This window comes from Elaeis guineensis, chromosome 4 (genome assembly GCF_000442705.2).
Source record: "Elaeis guineensis isolate ETL-2024a chromosome 4, EG11, whole genome shotgun sequence".
Classification (NCBI taxonomy): domain Eukaryota; kingdom Viridiplantae; phylum Streptophyta; class Magnoliopsida; order Arecales; family Arecaceae; genus Elaeis; species Elaeis guineensis.
The window spans coordinates 23135690-23155520 of NC_025996.2; the positions used below are offsets into that span (position 1 = coordinate 23135690).

Below are 19831 nucleotides of genomic sequence, written 5' to 3' on the forward strand. Positions count from 1 at the left end.
TAAAATTTTTAATTGTAGAATGGAAATAGATATTGAGGAATCTGATTTATATCCAATCCATTGCCATCGCTGATCATTTGTACGCTCTCATGTATGCCATTGGACTTTAGAATTGCACACCGAAACTACTCCATTGCGTTATGTTCATCCAATACCAGAGAACTAGAAAGGGAAGGAAATCTACGTAGCACCAATTTCAAACGCTGCCAACAAAGCTTGCAAAATGCACGACTTTAAAAAACCAAACATTTACACTATTTTATCAAGAAAGGCATTTCAAACAAAACTGTGAAACACTCGGCTTCATCTTATTATCTTATCATTCCCACCAACATTTATCCAAACTACGAGCGTTTATGCCACCAAACCGCCTTCTTGAAGTGGAATACTTTTAGCTGGTGGCAGCAGCATTCAGCCTGGCTCGAAGCATCTTGGCGAACTCTACCAGCTCGTCGACCTCCGGCATCAACTCCTTCACGGCATCGGCCGAGCAGAAACGTTCTGCCCATCCCACCAAAAGAGGTATCTTTTCCTTGTCTAATAGTTTGACGCCGTGCATCTTTTCCACCGCCTTGAGCCACGCCAAGTAGCACCCCAACGCAATGTCTAAGTAGCCAACACTTTCCCCGCCAAAGAAGTCCTTGCCTTTGGAGCATTTCTCGAAAGCCTCTTCCAACAACTGGAGTCCGGCAATCCCTTGCTCTGCTGCTTCGGCCGTCTCTTCATTGTCAGCCTTTGCTACTATCATCTTCCGCAGAGGAGGGAACCACTGAGAAGGAAGGGACAAAAAAACAGAGCAAACAAACGCTCGAGTCATATGCACAGTGAATTCAAGTTTGTTTCTTTTGATTGGGTAAATGCAACTTTTCATCTGGTTCATATATAGATGGTTAGGTTGCTTGGAGTGAGCCCAGTAAAAATCAGCTGCAATTGGGATGCGTAACCGGGATCCAAGCCCGAGTTAGATCAGACACACCCAACTTTAGGAATCCGGGGTTGCAAACTTCGATACCATACCAACGCCCACCTTCCATGGGATGACTGATAAAAGTGTCCTCACCTATTTGCCTTAGATACAAACCAATCAAGACCTACCAAGTAATGTCATTCGTTTTTCGATGCACAAGTTATGTCATTCGTGACTTCGACTCTCGACATAATACCAAGAAATAATAGAAATTTAGTTCTGGAACATAAAAACCGCCCAAAAGCGATACACTGAACGATGTATAAGAAAGGCAGAGAAGTAATTCAATGAATCGATGTACCTTGTCATCTATGTAGACGATCCAAAAGCGAGCAATGGCACGTTCATAGGGATCAGATGGCAGGATGGAAGGTCCCGCTGCGGCCCAGACCTCGTCGATATACTGAACGATGATCATGGATTCACAGATGGGCTTGCCGTGGTGGATGAGGACAGGGATCTTCTTGTAGACAGGGTTGGACTTGAGGAGGAGCTCGCTTTTAGTCCCCGATACCTCCTTCAAGAGCTCGTACCCCACCCCCTTGAGGTTTAGAGCAATTCTTGCCCTCATCACAAATGGGCTCGCCCACGACCCCAACAACTTCAATTCCAGATCTCCTGCCATTCTTTCAGTATTCTCTCGAAAGTTGGAATGAAGGAAAATATTTGATGGGAGGCGTGGGTCAGATGTTGCTTTAGACGTGAGCATATATAGAGGAGGGGGTTAGGCTTAGACATGCGTTACCCGTGACAGGATACTCTTTTGAGTTGTGGTGAGAGACTCTCATACTTTTCTTTTCTTTTCTTTTCTTTTTATTTTTTTTTTATGAAAATGAGAGGTGGTGGCCACCTAGCTTTTATCAAGAGCAGGAAGAAAGAACAGAGTCTTCAGAAGACTGCAGAAAGGAAGAAACATCCACTGGAGAACAGTTAATCGGATCACATCAAAGATCTAAGGGCAGATGGTTGTTCCCAGGCTGCCACCTGTGAAAGCTGACTGCAAAATCCCCATCCCCGACGAGACTCTTATCGCTGTCACAAATTCATACCATTGAATCCTGATCGCTGAAAGACATGTAGATCAATTTATGATGCCGTACTTGCTGCCGTCAGATCAGTTATCCTAAGGTTTTTATTAGTTCTGAATCAAGCATGAGCGTCAGCAATGACATATGCTGTGGCTGCTATTTTACATATTTCAAATATATAATATTTTATATATATGGACGCATGCGCCTCTAGCTTGGAGCTTAAGTTGTGGGTTCAAAGTTTGAATTTTGACCGATCTTTATTTTATTGGTCAGAATTAGCGACTGACATCGTGGCAAATGCATTGATGTAGAACTTTCTTTTTTTAGGATCTAAGATCTCTGCACATGTAAGTCAAATGGAAGAAATAGGAAACCAAACCGCACCGGAAGAACAGGAGAACATGCTTAGCTGGAGGACTCGGCCATTGAGTTATTGGAATTAGGTGGCTTTAACATATGATTGAACATGATATACTTTCCTTCTTCCTCTCCGAGCTGTACCTAATGGATTTCTTATCCAAGAAAATCATTAATTTCAGCACGTCAAGTCTCAAACTTAAAATTCCTCCTCTATTCATTTGAACTCCTTTTAAGTTTAAAAATAAACTTTGACGAAAGCTCCATAATTGGCATTGGACTACCCAGAGAAGTTTGCAAATGATATGCAGATATAATGGGTTGCAAAAAATTGCCGACTTCCCGATGAGGTACCTAGGATTCTCTTTACAGCACAAAAATATCAAGCAAAGGACTGGCAATTTGTACAGCAAAAGATTGATAGGAAACTCGCATCATGGAAGCTGGTCAGCTAGCTCTTACAAATTTCATCCTCAAAGCTATACCTGTGGATGTTTTCACTCCTTTTCCCATTACATATTATCAAAAGATAGAGGAAAATGTTACCCAAAAAAAAAAAATAGAGGAGAGAGGGAAAATTCTCTGATGAATGTTAGGATTTGATGCCTTGAGATTCGATACATATTGAGCTCACAACGAGGTTTACGATGAAAAATGGAGTTCAACAAGACTAAAATCACCTCAAACGGAACTCGGACGAAGAAGATACGTGCGAGAGAAGTCAACACGAATCCAAAGCGGTGGAGGACCGCCGGCGACGGGCCGGTGGAGTAGCGACGGGGTGCGGCCCAGTGTGCGGCAGCGCGCGGGCCGAGCACGACCCAGTACGCATGCCGGTCCAGGCCCGAGTGCGCGGGCTGCCCAGGCCGGGCACGCAGGGCGTGGCCCGGGCACGCGGGGGTGTGGGGGTTGGCCCAAGCCCACGCGCACATGCAAGCACGGGTTCAGCCCGTTGTAGCCCGTCCACGGGTGAGCAGTGGACCGCGTGGGTATTTCTCATGCATTTCTCATGTCCACAGTATTATTCTATGGATGATCGTGATCGGATGGCTCTGGAAGGCTTGCGGTGTTGATCCGACGGTCCGGACTTATTTTGAGCTTGATTAGGAGTTTTAAACCTAATCTAACACAGGTTTAAGGCCTTTAAAAAGCTTTGATGCCCAACAGAGAGGTGTGTGGTGGCATGTGGTCTCACGAGGTGGCTCAGTTTTTTCGTGAACATGTGGACTGCTTTGCACGAAAATCAAAGAATAGAATCCCGTCAAGAGAAGACATGTTGAGATACTGAGAGAAGGAGCAGGGTTCCTAGACAGCGGACAGCGGTCACTTTAGGGGTTCAGGAGGTCTTCCTAGAGAGAGCTTTTTAGGGAGAATTTTTTGTGAGGGAGAAATTGGGTGTGCGAGGGTTGAGAGTGAGATCTCTCTTGTAATATTTCTTTTCTCATAGTAAAATTTGCATGCCCCGTGGAGGCGAGCCCTTTTTGGCTGATCCACGTATTTGATTATTTTTTATTTTTTTCTTCTTTCTTCTTTCTGCATCGTGCAGTACCGAAAAGGTCTTGGGAGGTGGTGTCCTGGCCAGACAGTTCCACCCAACAAGTGGTATTAGAGCGAGGTGGTACAAAGACGCAGATTGCAGCGGTGGTGAGCAAGACTGAAGATGGAGAAGACAGGATCAATCAACATAGAGATCAACTAGTTTGATGGAAAGAGCAATTTCTCCTTGTGGTAGGCAAGGGTGAAGGATGTGCTCATCTAACAAGGGTTGATCGATGCTCTCTTATGCGAGAAAAAATCGATCACCATAGAGGTGCGGGATTGAAAATGGCTACAGATGCAGATGGTGAGTACCATCCGCATGTACCTAGCGGATGAGGTGGTGATCCATGTGCTTAGCGAGACTTCTTGATGGTGTTGTGGTTGAAGCATGAGGAGTTGTACATGGCGAAGTCTCTCACCAACACTCTTTTCCTCTGGAGGTGTTTTACCAGCTGCGGATGGCTGAGGGACAGAGCATGTAGGAACATCTCAGCCACTTCCAGAAGATTCTCACCGACTTCCTCAGCGTTAGTGAGAATGTGAGGAGAAGACCAGGATGCTGATTTTGCTAGCGTCGCTTCTCCCTTGTATGAGTCCTTGGTGACTGCTCTTCTAATAAGGAAGAGCACCATAAGATGGACGAAATCACCACGGTGATACTCCGAACGAGATTTTCAGGAAGGAGAATCCAGCTTCGAGCTCAGGTGGTGGTAGCTCAGCTTTGGTGACTTCTGGAGGAGCAGGAGGCGATAGACGAAGTGACAGAAGATCGCGACAAGGGCGGTCCAATCCAGGAGGGACTTGAGCAAAATCAGATGTTACTGATGTGACGAGTTGGAGCATCTAGCTAGAGATTGCTCTCAACTCAAAGATCAGATGATGGCTGCTGTGGTGACGGTCAGTAGTGATTTAGAGGAAGATGTTTTGGAGATATCTGATGAGGTATCTATATCTTTCCAGCAGTAGATATTAAATTCTATATGTACCCATCATGTATGTTGCAGAGAGAAGCAGTTTGACTCCTTGGAGAACAGTGAGGGTGCTGTTTATCTGCCGAATGGATCGAGCTGTGCGATCCGAGGCATCGGGACAGTCAGCTGGAGGACACATGATGGTGTAGTAAGAGATTGGGGAGAATCGATACACATCCGATTTCAGGCAGAATCTTATCTCACTGAGTAGACTGGATTCGAGAGGCTATAGGATGGTAGCTAGGGAAAATCTTGAAGGTGCTATGCAGAAATAGAATTGTACTAGAAGAGAAGAAGGAGAAGAGAAGACATTATCTGACAGGGAGCCCAGTGCAAAGTGGAGCTTCAGAAGTCAGGAGAGCCCAAATGAGGTGGAGCTCCAGGTGGAGGTGGATCGGGCACGAGACAGGAGACTGAGAGGAGGAAAAGCGACGTTACAAGGTGAGATTCTAATTATCGCAGGATGATGTCCCGAGCAGGCCTCAGGTCAGGAGGAGCACAGCATACGATGGAGATGAAATTGAGCGGCCTGGCTCGACTTCCATGTTTGTCCATCCATGATGAGCAGATGATTGTCCTAGGGCATGAGGCGAAGAGATCCAGAAACTCTCGAGTCAGGAGGAGATCGAATATCGAGTCGAGGTGGAGATTGTTAAGATTTGATACTTCGAGATTCGATCCACATTGATCCACAGTGAGGTTTGCGATAAAAAATGGAGTCTAATAAATCAAGGTCATCTCAAACGAAGCTCGAACGAAGAAGAAATGCACGAGAAAAGTTAGCACAGAACCCAAAGCAGTAGAAGACCGCTGGTGGTGGACCGACGGAGCAGCGGCGGTGCGACTGCATGCGGTGGGGCACAGTCCAGCGTGCGGGCCGGGTGCGACCCAGCATGCGGGCTGGCCCAGGCCCGGGTGCAGGGCCAGCCCAAGCTCGGGCATGCAGGGTGCATCCCAAGCGCAGGCGCGCGGGCTTGTGGGTCGGCCCAGGCCCACGCGCATGCACGAGCATGGGTTCAGCCCATTGTAGCATGGATCGGGTGGTCCACAGGCGGGCGTGTGGACTGCATGGATGTTTCACATGCGTTTCTCGTGGTCTACGATACTATTCCATAGATCGATCACGATCGAATGGTTCTGGGAGGCTTGCGGTGTTAATCCGACTGTCCGAGACTTATTTTGAGCTTGATTAGGAGTCCTAAACTAATCTAACACGGGTTTAAGGCCTTTAAAAGGCCTTGATGCCCAACAGAGAGGTGTGTGGTGGCCTGTGGTCTCACGGGGTGGCTCAGTTTTTTCGTGAACGCACGGACTGCTTCATACGAAAACCAAAAAATAGAATCCCGTGAAGAGAGAGAGAAGAAGGAGTAGGGCTATTGGACAGCAAACAACGATCACTTCAGGGATTCAGGAGGTTTTGCTAGAGAGAGCTTTTGTGAGGGAGAACTTTCTGTGGGAAAAAATTGAGTGTACGAGGGCTTAGAGTGAGATCTCTATTGTAATATTTCTTTTCTCATAGTGAAGTTTGCATGCGCTATGGAGGTGAGCTCTTTTTGCCTGATCTACGTATTTTGATTGCTTTCTGTTTTATTTCTTTTTCTTCCTGCTACATCTGCAGTATCGAAAATATCTTAAGAGATGGTGTCCTGACCAGACAGTTCCACCCAACAGTGAGAGAGTTGAAAGGTGCATGGGATCCACTACTTAGCAAGCTAGGACAAGCTCTTTAGGCCAAAGAGCTTTAGAGGCTCGAGAGCGGTAAAACTAAGAACATTCAACAAATGCCTACCATTGAAATGGTTTTGGCGATACTTCAACAAAAATCAAATGCCTTGGAGGGAAACAATCAGAAGACTACATTTTACAAGGACCACACCAAGTCGATCATTGGACAAAGCCTCAAATTAGATTCACAAGCATGGAAAAGCATTATACCAGTCAGAGGATGGCTGTTTGACGGTATACGTTTCAAGATCTAAAATGGAAAGAATATCTCTTTCCTTTCTGACTGCCAAGCAAGCAAAGATCCACTGAATAATTTACTTCCAATAATGTTTCATGAGCAAAAAGACCGAACATCTTAAGGTGCGTTTGGTTACACTTTTTAATTTTTAATTTTTAAAAAATATTTTTAATATTTTTAATTTTTTTATTGAATAAAAATAAAAAAGCAAAAAGTATATTTGATAACTACATTGCTATAAAGCAAAAGGCAATATTTGGAGATGTCAAATGAAGAGTTTGACGAGAGAGAAGGGTTTGAAAAGGGAGGGAAAAGGGGATGGGGAGGTGAAGAGTTCGATGAAGGAGTAGGATTCGGACTCTTTACTTTTTGATTTGACGTTTTAGATGTTGGAAAGCAAAAAAAGTAAAAAAGCAAGTTTTGAAAAGCAAAAAAATTTTGCTTTGCATATAAAGTAATTATTTTAATTTTTTATTTTAATTTTTTACTTTTCATGATGTTTCCAAATATTATTTTTTAATTTTTATATTTTAAAAATTAAAAAATAAAAAAATATATATATTTTTTTAATGGCTAACCAAATGCACCCTTGGTGGCTGATTTCCTTAGCTCAAAACAAGAAACTGGTTGGCACCTAAAAACTGAGGAAGAGAGGAGCTGAAAAATATATAGATTGCTACGATACTAACAATCACAGAGGAAGGCAAGGTGGAATGGAAACAGACCTCAACAAAATCTTTCTCGATTCGAAATAGGAAGCTTCGAATAATGTTGGTCCTGAAAAAGATTAAGGTTTTTAGCTAGCTAGCATGCCACAACAGGATCTTAACAGCAGAAGATTTGTAAAAAAAAAAAAAATAGAAATCGCGTGTCCCCTGTTGCTGCCAAAATCCCACGCTGAGGTTGGAGGCGATCCTAGCAGCCGAGGTGATGAGGTTGAGCAGAGGCTAACTCCAAAGAACTACAAAAAGTTTTAGCCAGGGTGTTTTTCGATAAGGATACTCTAACACCCAAGTTAGGAAGTAGAGAACAAAAGGAAAGAATAAATTTTCCAAAGCTTATCTTGGGCTCCCCATGCCCCTCTATTTATTGAGGAGAAATTAGAGTCGTACACATCTTAGAGTCTTGGCTGGTTTCCAATTATTGCACGTAGATTAAGCTAGCGACAATTATTTTCATTTGGGCGTGATCCGATTGCGAAGATATCCATCCTAATTAGGATATTTTGTGTCACGCTTCAAATTTAGGACATAACACGGCCATACTATCAAAAGATGCAGCTCTTGATAACATAAACCATATTCATTTTCTTAATTATAATAACAAATATATCATAAATAAAAGAAATAAAAAGATTCAATTCAAATTCTTAATTAAACCAAAACTAGTTCAGAGCATCTAAATCCAAAAGCAAATATTAATCCGTCTCAATATTCATAATAACTACAAATCCATGATCATAAAATAAACTAAATTTTTACTACAAAATTTTCAAGCTTGCTTCGCAGATCTCCAAGCCTGAATTCTCTTTGTCGGTCCTAATTCCTCTGTACAAGAAAAAAAATAAAAAGAATATGAGCTACGCTAGTCCAGTAAGTAGAATCTGTATTTTCTTACTGGATCTAGCATAAATTTTTCATAATAATATAATATTTAAAAAATAATAGATAATATAAAATAAAATATTTCATAAAATATATAATAAAATAAGTCATAAATCATCATGTATGTATAAATCATGAACATTTCATAAACATGTTTCGTAAATTATTCTTGTCATGTATCCATGTCATATTTTTAAATTTTGCTCACAAATATTCTTGCTATGGTCATTTTATACCCATAATAAGGTGAGTGATCTTAATCGATAAGTTCATATTTTATATGCCAACTTTATACCTACTGGCAGGGCTTGTGTTCATATGGATGCTAGCTTCGGATGTCAATTTTTTTGAAGAGATTCGTTCATAGCTACCTGAGAATCTTTAAAATTTTTATATCTTTTTCTTAAAATATACATATACATAGATAGAAAATCATAAAATTTATACTTCATAACCATGCTATTTTCATAAGATATTTATGAAATCAATGCTCATAATAAAACATGCCTTTTCATATTACATATGCTAATTTTTATTTTATAAAAAATATGATTTCATCAATAAAAGGTCATATGTATGAAAATCATGGAGATTTAAAAATAAATGAGGAGTGTAAGATCTACTTACCTTGATCATCCTTAATCTTTAGTCTTCCTTAAATATATTATGTAATTCTATTTAAAATATAAATCATGATCAATTATCATTCTATATATTCAATAAAATTAAATAATAATAAAAGTGATTGATTGGATGATCAATTCGATAGATCATCTGGACACTAAATCGATTCAAAGTCATCTCACTGAGGTCAACATGGATCCCTAAAGGAGAAAAAATGATTCGATACTAAATCTATAGGTCTTTCTTAGGGAGAGAAAAGTTCTAGAGAGAGAAAAATAGAGAGAATTCTAGAGAGAGGGAGAGAGAGGAGAGAGAAAATCTTCTCTTTTTTTTTTTTTTTTCATTTTCTTCTTTTTCTTTTCTTCCCTTCTTTTCTTTTCTTCTTTCTTTTCCTGGCTGAACAAAGGGACATAAGGGAGGGACTTGGTGGCTCATGCTCTGCGAGATGCAGTGGCACGATTGGAGATCCGACAATGGCGATCGATGGCGGTGGAGCCAGAGATGGCCGACGGTGAGGTTTGACCAACAAAAAAATTAAAAAATCAAAAAAATAAGAGACTGCCCCCTTTTCCTTGAATTTCTCCGATCATTGGCCGACCACAAGTGGCCGTGACCTTTGAGAAAGATAGGCAGAGAAGTGAGGGTCTAAATTTAGGGGTGCGGCACTATAGGCGGCAGTGCTGGTGATCGAAAAAAGAGGGAGATGGCTCGACCGAACAGAGCAAAAATAGGGTCTTGTTCTTTTGTGAATTTTCTAATGAACCCAACGGCCGGTGAGGATGCGCCAGGCCATTGAAAAGAGGGGAAGGAAGAGAAGAAGGAGGGCCGAGGCTTACCTTCGACTCCGATGAGATCTCCAATGAGAATTTGAGGCAAACATGAAGAGGGTGTCTGTGGCTTCACTAGTAGAATCCGAGGAGAAGGAGAAGGAAAAATTGGTGCTTCCCATGGCTGAGCATTGAGGAGGAAAGAGAGATTTTTATAGAGCCTTTTTTAGGATTCTATTTACCCTAGGAGTCCTTGATCTAGTCAGGCAAGGGGAGAAAGAAGAAGACTCCGTTGGGAGTCTTCTTCTAGATTTTTTTTTTCTTTGGCTTGGTGGGCCAAAACTTGGTGGGCTTGATTTTTAGGATTGGATATTACATTTCGAAATCGAAAGGAGAGTGAATTCCATCAATGGAGTATGGTACATATTTCAATGGGAGGTTGGCTTGGGCCAACCTAAAAATACCTTATCCCTGGCCGAGGTGAAGTTACCTCGGATGAAGCTAAGCTCCGAGCTGTCGATTATGTATTCCCCACCAGCTCGCTTTGGTTCGAAAGCATATACCTGACGCCCTTAGGTCGGCGAAAAATAGTTTTATGTTCACTGAAATCTGATCTCCAAGATCGTCCATTAGCATCGAGGATGAAATTGATGAAGGCCGAGGTGGTGATCCACAACATCCCCTATGTACCAACACAAAAGAAACAATATATCACTTTCTCCTTTGGTGCTCATATGCGGGAATTGTCTGGCAACAATTGAATGAAAAGCGAACATTCCTCTCATTCCCACAACACTGCAAAGACTATGGACTAGCTGGAGCAAACAAGTGGCAGATAAGTCTTTAAAAATCATACTACTCAACCTAAAAATGGTGATATGTTAGGTCATATGGATAAAGTTTATATATATATATATATATATATATATATATATATATAATGAAAAAAATGGCCCCTAACCATCTTTTCTTCAACCTTAAGTGACAGCTAGGTGAGGTGAACCCTCCCTCATATATATATATATATATATATATTATATATTATATATATATATATTATATATATGTGTGTGTGTGTGTGTGTGTGTGTATTGTATTTTCTGTCAATTTCGGTAGTTTTTGTGAGAGGTTTGGGAAATCAGACCGGAATTAGGGTTGGAAGAGTTCTGAGTGATTGTATCTCTTTTTTCATTATAGTGAAATTTTTTCTCTCGTATCTTGTCTATGGACGTAGACTTTACAGCCGAACTACATAAATTCTGTATCTATTTTTTTTCTCTTCTCTATTACGTGTGATTGTGCGAGTTTGTGGATACCCTATTTTGTGTCTGTTGTAACATATTGCATACGAGAGAGCTACATATACATTGACGCTGGGTAGACTATGACTAACCAAAAACGGAGCACTAAAAGGCTCACATTGCGGTAAAAAGGAAAACTTAGACGTAATACAGGTAGACGATAAAGCATAAGTGGGACCAAAACGACATGCGTTTCACCGGCGGTCACTGTTCTACCCTTCTGGATCTTGCTAAGGAGCTTCATATGATGACGTCCTTCTGAACTCGGTCTGCTGTTGTCCCACAGCGCTGAGCTTCCATTGTTGAATTTTAATTTCAACTGGATTGCAATGCTCATTGATGTTGAATAGGAGCCCACATTGCTTACCCATTTCTATGATCTGAGCAGATGTCAGCGAGTTGATGAACCGAATATCTGCCTCCAAAAGAGTTCGACTCATCCCAATGATTTTATTTTCTAGGATCTCAGCCTGGCACTGCATTTTCCCGGTAGTGTTCCTGTGTTGATATTGGTGCGTACCAGATTTTGAGAGGAAGGTCGGATTGTGCAGGTATTGGCACCCCAGAGTGGTGTGGGAAAGTGATATGTTCCGTGTCAAATTAGTATTCTTGCAAAAACATGCATGACTGGTATGATGTGGTTTCTGACATTGGAGCTCTTTTCCTTAATTCCTGGGTTTGTGATTATTGTTTTCCTGTTCTGGGCGTCTCCACTGGAAAGGAATTTAGTTTTTGAATCTTTGGCAGTTTGCGACCGTTGGGAGGTAGGCTGGGATTCAAATTTTGAATGTAGACCGAAGATCACCAGACCTGCATTCAGGAAGTCAGGTTTTGAAGATAGTATGAGTGCTGGCTTAATCCAAGTATAAATTGGGTAAGATCCGCCGCAGCGGATAGCCTTAACCGCGTGTGTAACAGGAAAGCCCGAAGGCTGTTCCTGTCCCTCTCAGGGGAGATGCCAACCGTCTCTCCTTTCAACGAACACGGTTGTCTTCAAAATATATTGGTTGGTAAATAAGCTTTGTCTTTTTTCCTGTTGAAATCTGAAATATTGAAGGAGAAACCTATAGGTTTTCTATTTTTCAGTGAAAAGAGGAAATAGCTATTTGATAGCTGTTGCAAATATTTTGGATCTTGATTATTTAAAGGGGTCAAGAGATTGGATTTTTAACTATTTGACTTTCCTTGGATTTTTTTGGAATTTTAGAGGTCATTTTGTTTGAGCAGAGACTTTTTTTCTTTAGGGAATTTTTTGTGAAAACATAACCATACGGATGAATGACAGCCACCGCAACAATTACAGCGAGGATATGTTCAAGGCCATTGCAACTGCACTGTAGGATGAATGGGATTATTTTAAGGATCTAAATTTGGAGTATACAAACGGAAAGATATTTGGTAAAAGCTCAATAGATAGGTTCTGCACTACTACGTGGGGGTTCTTTTGTAGAGCATCTGCAATTTTTAAACAGTATAGAGAGCTATCTATTGGAAAGTATAATGATCTGAGTCGAAAAGATAATTTAGTGTGATGTAAGACAATAAGATCGAGTGAGTGCTTTGATGATGGGTTGAGAAAAACATGAGCAGTGAAAGACTGAAGTGAGATTCTCTTCTCTTCTTCCTAAGGTAATGTTACACTCGAATGGTTTTTGCTATGTAGAATTAAGTTGAACTTTAGGAAATTCATAGGAAGGTAAATGAAATTTGAGTTAATTCTAGGGCTTCAGAAATAAACTAGGCTTTTGGCATTGAGGTTTAGAAAGCTACGAGCTTATAATCAATGCGACATGGATGGTGTAGTTTGTTTCCTTGTTTTTAAAATATATATAAATAGATATAACGAAATAGATAAAATAAACTAGGATAAATTTGAAAAATAAAAAGAAAAAAAAAAATCACATCCTGCGCAATGCATGGTTTATATGCTAGTAAACCATTATATAAGACATGTTACCAAAAAAAAAAAAAAAAACGCATTATATAAGACGTTTCACACTATCGTCTCAAACCATTATATGACACATTTTACACTATCGTCTCAAGAAAGACATTTCAGACGAGCACTCTAGTTCATCTTATTAGTTCTCTTTTTATTATCATCTCTACCAACATTTATCCAAACTACGAGCGTTTATGCCACCAGAACTGCCTTCTTGAAGCTGAATACTTTCATTTGGTGGCAGCAGCATTCAGCCTGGCTCGAAGCACCTTGCCGAGCTCTACCAGCTTGTCGACCTCTGGCATCAACTCCTTCACGGCATCGGCCGAGCAGAAACGTTCTGCCCATCCCATCAAGAGAGGTAACTTTTCCTTGTCCAGTAGTTTGACGCCGGCCATCTTTTCTGCTGCCTTGATCCACCCCACGTAGCATCCCAACGCAATGTCTATGCAGCCAACGCTTTCTCCGCCAAAGAAGTCCTTGCCTTTGGAAAATTTCTCGAAAGCCTCTTCCAGCAACTGGAGTCCGGCAATTACTTGATCTGCTGCTTCGGCTGTCTCTTCGTCATCAGCGTTTGCTAGTACGATCTTCCGCAGAGAAGGGAACAACTGAGAAGGAAAGGAAAAAAAGGAACAAAGGACGCCCATGAGTCATATGCACAATGAATTCATGTTAATTTCTTTTGATTGGGTACATGCAACTTTTCATCTGGTTCATAGATGGTTAGGTTGCTTGGAGTAAGCCCAGACCCAAGCCCGAGTGAGATCAGACACACACACCCAAAGTTAGGAATCTGGGGTTGCAAAGGTCGGTCCCAGACCAACGCCCACCTTTCATGGGATCATTGACAAAGCAGTATCCATTCTGACAAGCTTGACAGAGATATAGAGCAGTGTCCTAACCCATTTGTCTTAGATACAACCCAACCAAGACCTACCAAGTAACGTTATTCGTGACTTAACTCTAGAAACATAATACTAACAAGATATAGGTGAAATCTAGGTCTGGAACTTAAAAACCACCCAAAAGCGATATACCGGACGATGTATTAGGAAGGCAGAGAAGTAATTCAATGAATTGGTAACCTTGTCATCGATGTAGACGGCCCAAAAGCGAGCAATGGCACGGTCATAGGGATCAGAGGGCAGGATGGAAGGTCCCGCTGTGGCCCAGACTTCGTCGATATACTGGACGATGATCATGGACTCACAGATGGGCTTGCCATTGTGGATGAGGACGGGGATCTTCTTGTACACAGGGTTGGACTTGAGAAGGAGCTCGCTCTTAGTTCCCAGCACCTCCTCCAAGAACTCGTAGCCCACCCCCTTGAGGTTCAGAGCAATTCTCGCCCTCATCACAAATGGGCTCCCCCACAACCCCAACAACTTCAATTCCTGATCTCCTGCCATTCTCTCAGTATTCTCTCGAAAGTAGGAATGAAGGAAAATATTTGATAGGAGGTGTGGGTTAGATGTTGCTTTAGACGTGTGTATATATGGAGGAGGGGATAGGTTTAGACGTGCGTCACCCGTGATGGGATGCTAGGTTTTGGTGGGAGATTCTTATCCTTTTCTCTTTTTTTATTGATGAAAATGGGAGGTAGTGGCCACCCAGCTTTTATTAAGAGCAGGAAGAATTACAGATCTCAAGGAGGAGGAGGAGGAGAACGCAGGTTACGGGGAGATGGGAAAAGAAGAGTAAAAAAACAGAGACTTCCGAAGACTACAGAAAGGAAGAAACATCCAATGGAGAACAGTTAATCGGATCTGAGGGCAGATGGTTGTTCCCAGGCTGCAACCTTTGAAAGCTGACTGCAAAATCCCCATCCTCAAGGAGAATCTCATCGCTGTCACAAATTCATACTATTGAATCCTGATCGCTCAAAGACATGTAGGTGAATGGTATGATGCCGCACTTGCTGCCGTCAGGTCATTTATCCGAATGTTTTTATTAGTTCTGAATCAAGCATGAGCGTCAGCAATTACATATGGTGTTGCTGCTATTTTACATATTTCGAATATATACTATTATATGGACGTATGAGCTTCTAACTTGGAGCTTAAGTGTTGTGGGATAAAAGTTTGAATTTTGACCGATCTTTATTTTATTTGTCAGAATTTGCCACTGACATCGTGGCAGATGCTTTTGATCTAGAACTTTCTTTTCTTAAGATCTAAGATCTCTGCATATACGAGTCCAATGCAGTTCTTCTGAAGCCATGCTAATATGCATGATGCATGACTCTAGTGCACCACTTGCCAATGAAAACAAATATTAGTTGATGGAACTAGCAACTTTCTGGGATGGTATCATTCAGTATCACTTGAGGAAGAGACGAGTCAGATTTCAATTGAAGTCAATACTCTGGGATGGTGTGACTTTATGAATATGGGATTGACAAAAATGGATATTAGGCCTCCTAATAAAAAAAAAATTGCTCCTAAAATTTTCTCTTAAAACTATTATATAGTTTTAGATGGACAAAAAAGATACTAACAGGTATAAGAATGAAAATTTTCAGGAATAAATACCATAGGCCACTGAAACCACATGTTGGGGTATACCGACCGACTCCACTCACGCCGACTCACAGTCGGGCCTACATGACCGGCGCCCGACTCTGCCGATCGACGGCTGCCGTCACCGACCAACCGAGTACACGTCGGTCGGGCAGACCTTCTTCGCTCTCGATCGGCCGAACTATGGAGCCCGATGCCCGACTCCCACAACGCGCCCGACTGACTGCCGGAGGGTTCCCGGGCTTCCGTCCGACGCCCCTCAACCAGCCGCTGACCTATAGTCGGTCGGCTGCTCCAAACGCCGTACGACTGCTGGAGGCTACCAGTCCTGACACCGACATGCGGCACAGCCGCCTTGGGGCATTATCCCACTTAAGGCATGGGTCAACCCTAGTGATTTAACAGCCCCACGGTGATTTGACAACCTCACGATGGCTCTGACAGTCCTCGACGATTTGACAATTCTTCCATTGTCTGCGTCATTAATGACGGCGTCATACCGCGCTCCACTATATATATCGGGGAAGGCAACAGTGCTGGGAGGTCTTTTCGAAACCCTTGAATCCCTCCTCCTCTCTAGCCCTCACTCTCACCCTCTCTCGTTGAGTTCCTTGATTCTTGTCTACTGTTGCCTAGTCTCCTTCCTGACTTGACCGTCGGAGGGTCCCCGCCGGAGTCACCTCCGGTCAGTGCAGATTTCTTGTAATAATCCAGATTTAAAAAAAAAAAAAAAGGAAGAGGAAGACTCCTAATCGGAGTTTTCTTCCTCTCCGTTTCCGACGAAATCAGACTCGAGGAGTCCGGCTAGGGTAGGAAACCTCCTCTATAAAGACCCCCCTTTCCTCCCTTAGAATCTTACAACAAAACTTCAAAGAAATTAAAGGGATTTGAAGGATTTTTGGCAAAAGAGAGTGCCGTGAGGGTTGATCGGAAGAGAAGGGCCGCCGGAGCTATTTTTAGCCGCCGGAATAAAGTACGTTCCTTCTTCCTCCCATTCAGATTAATCTCTCCGGCCTTTGGGTGCTTGGAAGCCGACGAGATGCCAGTTCGGGCTCAAACAGGGACACTCCTATTTACGTTTTGTTTTTTTTCTCCCCCGTGTGCCACCGGCAACAGCCACCATTGGGGCTGTCACCGGGGCTGTGGATGCGTCACCGTCGGCTGCTATCGAAGGGTGGCCGGAGTCGGCCTCCTTGGCTGCTTGAGGGTGAGAGGAGATGGAGGGGGACGATGCCCTGTTTTGCCCCAAAGGAACCCACGAGAAAAGAAGAAGGAAGAAGAAGAAGAAAAGAAAAGAAAAGAAAAAGGAAAAAGAAAAAGAAAAGAAAAAAGAAAAAGAAAAAAAAAAGAAGAAAAGGAGAAAGAGAAAAATAAAAAATAAAAATAAAATAAAATAAAAAGAAGAAGAGAAAAAAAATTTTTCTCTCTCCTCTCTCTACCTTCTCTCTCCAATTTTTCTCTCTAGATTCTCTCTCTATTTTCTCTCTCTAGATCTTTCTCTCTTTTTGTGGATTTTATCTCTCTAGAATCTTTCTACCCTATCTCTGATTGCATCACAGACTCTAGGATATATTTGAAATAAAAATATGATGAATTGAGATTGCTTCGAAATTCGTGCAGTAGATCTGATCCTAGTCCGATCCTATTCGCAATTTGTAACACTTGATTCATATTGAGTCATCCTGATAGGACCTCTGATGGTCTCGACCATGATTGCCTCATCGAAAGGATACGAAGATTCTCTCTCCACTTTCTCTCTACTTTCTCTCTCATGAATTTTCTCTCTTTCATGAATTTTCTCTCTCTAGAAGTCTTATGGATCAGTGGAGGATCCTGATACATAGACAAATCCTAATTTTGATTAATCCTAAAAGAAATCCTCGATTTGTGTATTAGGATCAATTATCGATAATTTCTCTATATGTGATTTTTATATTGATCAGGGTTATGAAGAGATGATTGTCTACATATGATATCAAGTGAAATATTTTGTTAAAGAAATTCATAAATTAAAGAAGAACATTGATTTTTGTGCTTGGATCAGTCACCAGTAAAGGTAAGAATCCCTGTACATGATCACTATTATATATATACTATTTTACTGTTGGTCTTGCATCGTTGGTTTTGCATCGTTGAATTTGAGATCGATGAATTTATTATACCTGAGATACTGTTATTTGATTTTGAGCATGAGTATGTTATGTCAATATATATGTATCAGAGATTGATGGCATGATTATATGGATATGACATATCTGAATTGATCATAATGCAAGTCAGAATTGATTTGATGAAATCAACACATAATGATTAAATGAAAAGAAAGAGATATATAGTATGGACTAGTCTTGTCATATGGAACAGCCCGCCAGGAGCTTATGCTTGGGACAGCCCCCACTGGCTTATAGGTGGATCAGCCGGCCAGGAGCTCATGCCTGGGATAGTCCGTCAGGAGCTTATGCCTGGGACAGCCTCTCACGGGCTTTTATATGTAGGACAGCCGGCCAAGAGCTCATCTTGGGACAGTCTTGAAAGACTTTTTAAGTGGATTCGATCTGGATGATGACTGAGGTATAGACTTGGATAGTCTAGAGCCGGAAAGAAACTGTTAAGAATCATGTGATTGTGAAAGGAGAAATGAAAGATAAGACATGAAATAATTGTTGAATAAAAGTGTTTCACCTGTTAACATATGATGATGCATTTATTTTAACAAGACAGAAAATTTATGAATGTTTGCATTATTCTGGACATGGAACATGAGATTTTATATTTTATTACTTATCCTTATTTTCAGACTATATTACTATATCAGTGTGATATAGGAATTCTTACTGGGCTGTAAAGCTCACACCTCTTCATCTTTCTTTTTCTTCTCAGAGTTACAGGATGCTTATGATTGGCTATGATCTGGATTTACGGGTGAGCAGAAAGATAAATAGAGTGTCATAGTATCTGATCAGAAAATTGAAAAAATTTAAATTATAATTATGCAAGGTTTTATGAATTATTCTTGAAATTAAATATTATGGTTGATGAGATTGTAATGATTTAATTTGGCCTTGCATATTCTTTAGGGCTTGCTCTAAGGAGTGTGCGGCCATCACGTATCCGATCCGGGTGTTGGTTTCGGGGCGTGACAGAATGGTATCAGAGCATAGGTTATGATCATTAGGAAATATGATATAAGTGATTAGGATTTGATAGAATGATATTAAAGCTTAGGTTTAAGATCACTAGAGATTATGAAGAGATATTAAAACTTTATGTAAAGATCAGTAGGATGTGATGGAGTGGCATCTGAGCTTAGAGGTTAGGTTACGTTTATTTGGAGATAATGATACAAGTGATTAGGATATGACAGAACAGTACTAGAGCCCAAGTTTAAGATCACTAGGGATTGTTATATAAGTGATATCAAAACTTTGGGATTAAAATCAATAGAGTATGATAGATAATATCAGAATTTAAGGTTATAATCATTAAGGATGTAATAGAATGATATTATAGTTTAGGTTATGATCATTAGAAAATATGATTTAAGCGGTATTTGAGTTTAAGGTTATAATTATTCAAAATTATAATTTTAGTGATATCTGAACTTAGGTTATGATCATGAGGAATATGATAGAGAAGATTCAATATTTAGATTTCGAATCAATAGATATTAAGATGAAATTTATGCATAAGTGGCATATGTTATCTATAATAAAATTGACGAGTTATATCTTAGATTTCAATTAGTAAGATTGACCTAAGTATGAAAAGAGTTGACCTTGGAATAAAGTGGGAGGTATTGATAAGATATGTTGAGTATACTAGAGGATTTTGGAACGTAAAACTTATATGATTGAAGATCATGATAATTTTTTTTAATTTCGATGATAATTGTCTGAGCATTATGAATTTTGGATTTATTAAAGAAAGTTAATTAGGGTATGGTCTAAGAAAAAATTACATCATATGTGAGAGAAATATTTTTGAACATTGAATCTATAAGAGGTCATATAAACTCAATTTAGATGAAAAAAAATACTTAAATTTTATTATAAAAATATGAGATACACATCTTGGTGAAATCTTTGATTACTCAAAATATCATATTCTGAATATGATTCTTTGATCTTTCAAGTTGTATTGAATTTCAAGTCAAAAGCTTACCTTTCTAAGTGGTCAAAAATATTTTGATATTATTGTTAAATTAAAAAAAAAATTATTTTATCAGAGTATGATATATAGGTTATAA

The 19831-nt window shown here is 40.7% G+C and overlaps 2 protein-coding genes and 1 non-coding gene across 3 annotated transcripts; all 3 read right to left on the reverse strand.

Annotated features, from left to right (window-relative positions):
* Positions 1-232: 232 nt before the first annotated feature.
* LOC105043364 (glutathione S-transferase U17) lies at positions 233-1705 on the reverse strand. Its single transcript, XM_073255857.1, has 2 exons — positions 1269-1705; positions 233-769 (listed from the first exon to the last, which is right to left on the reverse strand). Exons 1-2 carry the CDS (start codon positions 1674-1676, stop codon positions 392-394), a joined length of 786 nt encoding a protein of 261 aa, XP_073111958.1. The 5' UTR covers positions 1677-1705; the 3' UTR covers positions 233-391.
* A 10282-nt stretch (positions 1706-11987) lies between these two features.
* LOC114914168 (U6atac minor spliceosomal RNA) lies at positions 11988-12109 on the reverse strand. Its single transcript, XR_003800788.2, has one exon. It is a non-coding gene; the product is annotated as a U6atac minor spliceosomal RNA (small nuclear RNA).
* A 974-nt stretch (positions 12110-13083) lies between these two features.
* LOC105043366 (glutathione S-transferase U17) lies at positions 13084-14542 on the reverse strand. The gene is made up of 2 exons (XM_010920888.4): positions 14152-14542; positions 13084-13674 (listed from the first exon to the last, which is right to left on the reverse strand). Exons 1-2 carry the CDS (start codon positions 14473-14475, stop codon positions 13297-13299), a joined length of 702 nt encoding a protein of 233 aa, XP_010919190.1. The 5' UTR covers positions 14476-14542; the 3' UTR covers positions 13084-13296.
* Positions 14543-19831: the final 5289 nt, after the last annotated feature.